The following is a 2,594-nucleotide window of genomic DNA, read 5'->3' on the forward strand; positions in this document are numbered from 1 at the left end:
GATTCTAGAGAGCGATTATTTAAAAAGGCATGATACAACTTGTTTTTGCGCTTTATCATTCTTTGAGCTCTGGTGTGATCCATGGTTTTCTTATTCGTTTAGACTGCTTAATGTTCTTGAAGAGAATGTGCTTAGAGTATATTTCTAAAAAGACCTTGATAAACTCTGAATATGCATTATTTGAGTCTTTTATATCGAATAACTAAGAGTCCTGTCCAAAACCATTTAAGTTTGTTATCTGGGTACCCCCAACCTTTTTTTATTTGCGTGTAACTCCAGCCCTTCACCTTTGCCATTGTAGCCGCTATTGTTTCTCAAGTACCATCTTGATATTAGCAGTTCCTAATTCAAGCCTTCTGCAGGGTTTGAAGGACCTATTTAATAGGACATGAGGAGAACACGTGCACAGGGTGGAAAGCGCGTGATCTGCAAGGAAACACTGAGGCGGCCCCGAGAAGGGCCTTTATTAAGGGTTGACAGCCGTTTTGTGCCTCTTCACTTGGCAGCGACGACACAGCGTGTGAGGTCCCCATGGTTTTGCACCAGCTGCCGAAACAATCCTCGGACACGACCATGACCTTCGGCATCTGATGTTTTTATTTAACAAACAAAGGGACCAAAGTCGTGCTGTATGCAGTGCGATCGCCATGTGGTTCCACAGACGGCGAACAATCATCCACCTAGCCCGGCTCTTTGGACTGATTCAGGAAACGACTGCAAAGAACAAAAGTAACGAGCAAACAAAGGTGTGCTCCACACAAGTTAGAACGCAAAGAAACGAAGGCGCGCTGCGCTGGGCTAATGCTGTAGCGAGGTCTAATATGTAAATTTTCACGGCTGCCGTCGATTTCGACAAAGCGCGAGAGGTCTCTAAGGAATTAAACAAAGCTACACTGCACTGTGTGAATGCTGGAAACCTAGGCCAGGCGCGATTTCCACAATGCGCGAGTCGGAACTCCTGGACTTACCGTTGCAGCTGATGGCGATCCTAAAGGGCAGATTGTAGTGGCAGAATTATCGCGGCCACTTTTACCCTGGACTTGCCACTGCAAAGGAACAAAGGCGCACTGGGGTTGATGCCCCGGTCTCTCGCCACGTGGTATCGGTCCGCGGCAAATAAGGACAGTATCGGCTTGCCAGAAGCATCCAAGAAACGATGCTGCAAAAAAAGTTACGTTACTAGTGCCGCAATTTGGTGAGTTCTGCACAAGAAGACTTGCGAAAACGTTGTTCAACCCTTACCTCGGGGTTGAGAATGTGCATGCCCGACAAGCGCTTCAGCGTGGCTAACAGACGGCGGTTCAGCTGGCGACGCCGGCGGTCCTCAAATCGTGCCTTATGTGGATCGTCGCAATGGCGTTGCAAAATTTTGAACACCAGCACGACACTAGCCCAGTGCTCATGCAGCAGCAAAACAAGGTCCTGGAATGCGCAAGGAATGTAGGTAAGCGGTACAGCACTTAATGAAGCGAAATGTGAGATAAAATGCGTACCTTCATGTGGCTGGCGATTTCTCGCGGGTCAGCGCTTTATGAGGGTCGTCGTAATGTCGTGGCAAAATTCTGAACACCAGCGCGACACTAGCCACGTGCTGCTGCAGCAGCAAAACGAGGTCCTGGAATGCGCAAGGCATGTCGGTAAGCGGTACAGCATTTCATGAAGCGAAATTTGAGATAAAATGCGTACCTTTATGTGGCTGGCGATTTCTCGCGGGTCAACGCTTTATGAGGGTCGTCGTAATGTCGTGGAAAAACTTCGAACACCAGCACGACACTAGCCCAGTGCTCATGCAGCAGCAAAACGAGGTCCTGGAATGCGCAAGGCATGTAGGTAAGCGGTACAGCACTTAATGAAGCGAAATGTGAGATAAAATGCGTACCTTTATGTGGCTGGCGATTTCTCGCGGGTCAGCGCTTTATGAGGGTCGTCGTAATGTTGTGGAAAAACGTTGAACACCAGCACGACACTAGCCACGTGCTCTTGCAGCAGCTAAACGAGGTCTTGGAATGCGCAAGACATGTAGGTAAGCTGTACAGCACTTCATGAAGCGAGATTTGAGATAAAATGCGTACCTTTATGTGGCTGGCGATTTCTCGTGGGTGAGCGCTTTATGAGGGTCGTCGTAATGTCGTGGAAAAACTTTGAACACCAGCACGACACTAGCCACGTGCTCCTGCAGCAGTAAAACGAGGTCCTGGAATGCGCAAGGCATGTAGGTAAGCGGTACAGCACTTCATGAAGCGAGATTTGAGATAAAATGCGTACCTTTATATGGCTGGCGATTTCTCGCGGGTCAGCGCTTTATGAGGTCGTCGTAATGTCGTGGCAAAACTGTGAACACCAGCACGAACTAGCCACGTGCTCCTGCAGCAGCAAAACGAGGTCCTGGAATGCGCAAGGCATGTAGGTAAGCGGTACAGCACTTCTTGAAGCGAAATTTGAGATAAAATGCGTACCTTTATGTGGCTGGCGATTTCTCGTGGGTGAGCGCTTTATGAGGGTCGTCATAATGTCGTGGAAAAACTTTGAACACCAGCACGACACTAGCCACGTGCTCTTGCAGCAGCAAAACGAGGTCTTGGAATGCGCAAGGC

General features: G+C 48.8%; 1 protein-coding gene across 1 annotated transcript; it reads right to left on the bottom strand.

Moving 5' to 3' along the window:
• Positions 1-634: 634 nt before the first annotated feature.
• LOC144098422 (uncharacterized) lies at positions 635-1,611 on the bottom strand. Its single transcript, XM_077631038.1, has 4 exons — positions 1,494-1,611; positions 1,243-1,422; positions 969-1,159; positions 635-714 (listed from the first exon to the last, which is right to left on the bottom strand). The coding sequence occupies exons 1-3, from the start codon at positions 1,497-1,499 to the stop codon at positions 989-991; spliced, it is 357 nt and encodes a 118-aa protein (XP_077487164.1). The 5' UTR covers positions 1,500-1,611; the 3' UTR covers positions 635-714; positions 969-988.
• Positions 1,612-2,594: the final 983 nt, after the last annotated feature.

This window comes from Amblyomma americanum, chromosome 1 (genome assembly GCF_052857255.1).
Source record: "Amblyomma americanum isolate KBUSLIRL-KWMA chromosome 1, ASM5285725v1, whole genome shotgun sequence".
Lineage (NCBI taxonomy): Eukaryota > Metazoa > Arthropoda > Arachnida > Ixodida > Ixodidae > Amblyomma > Amblyomma americanum.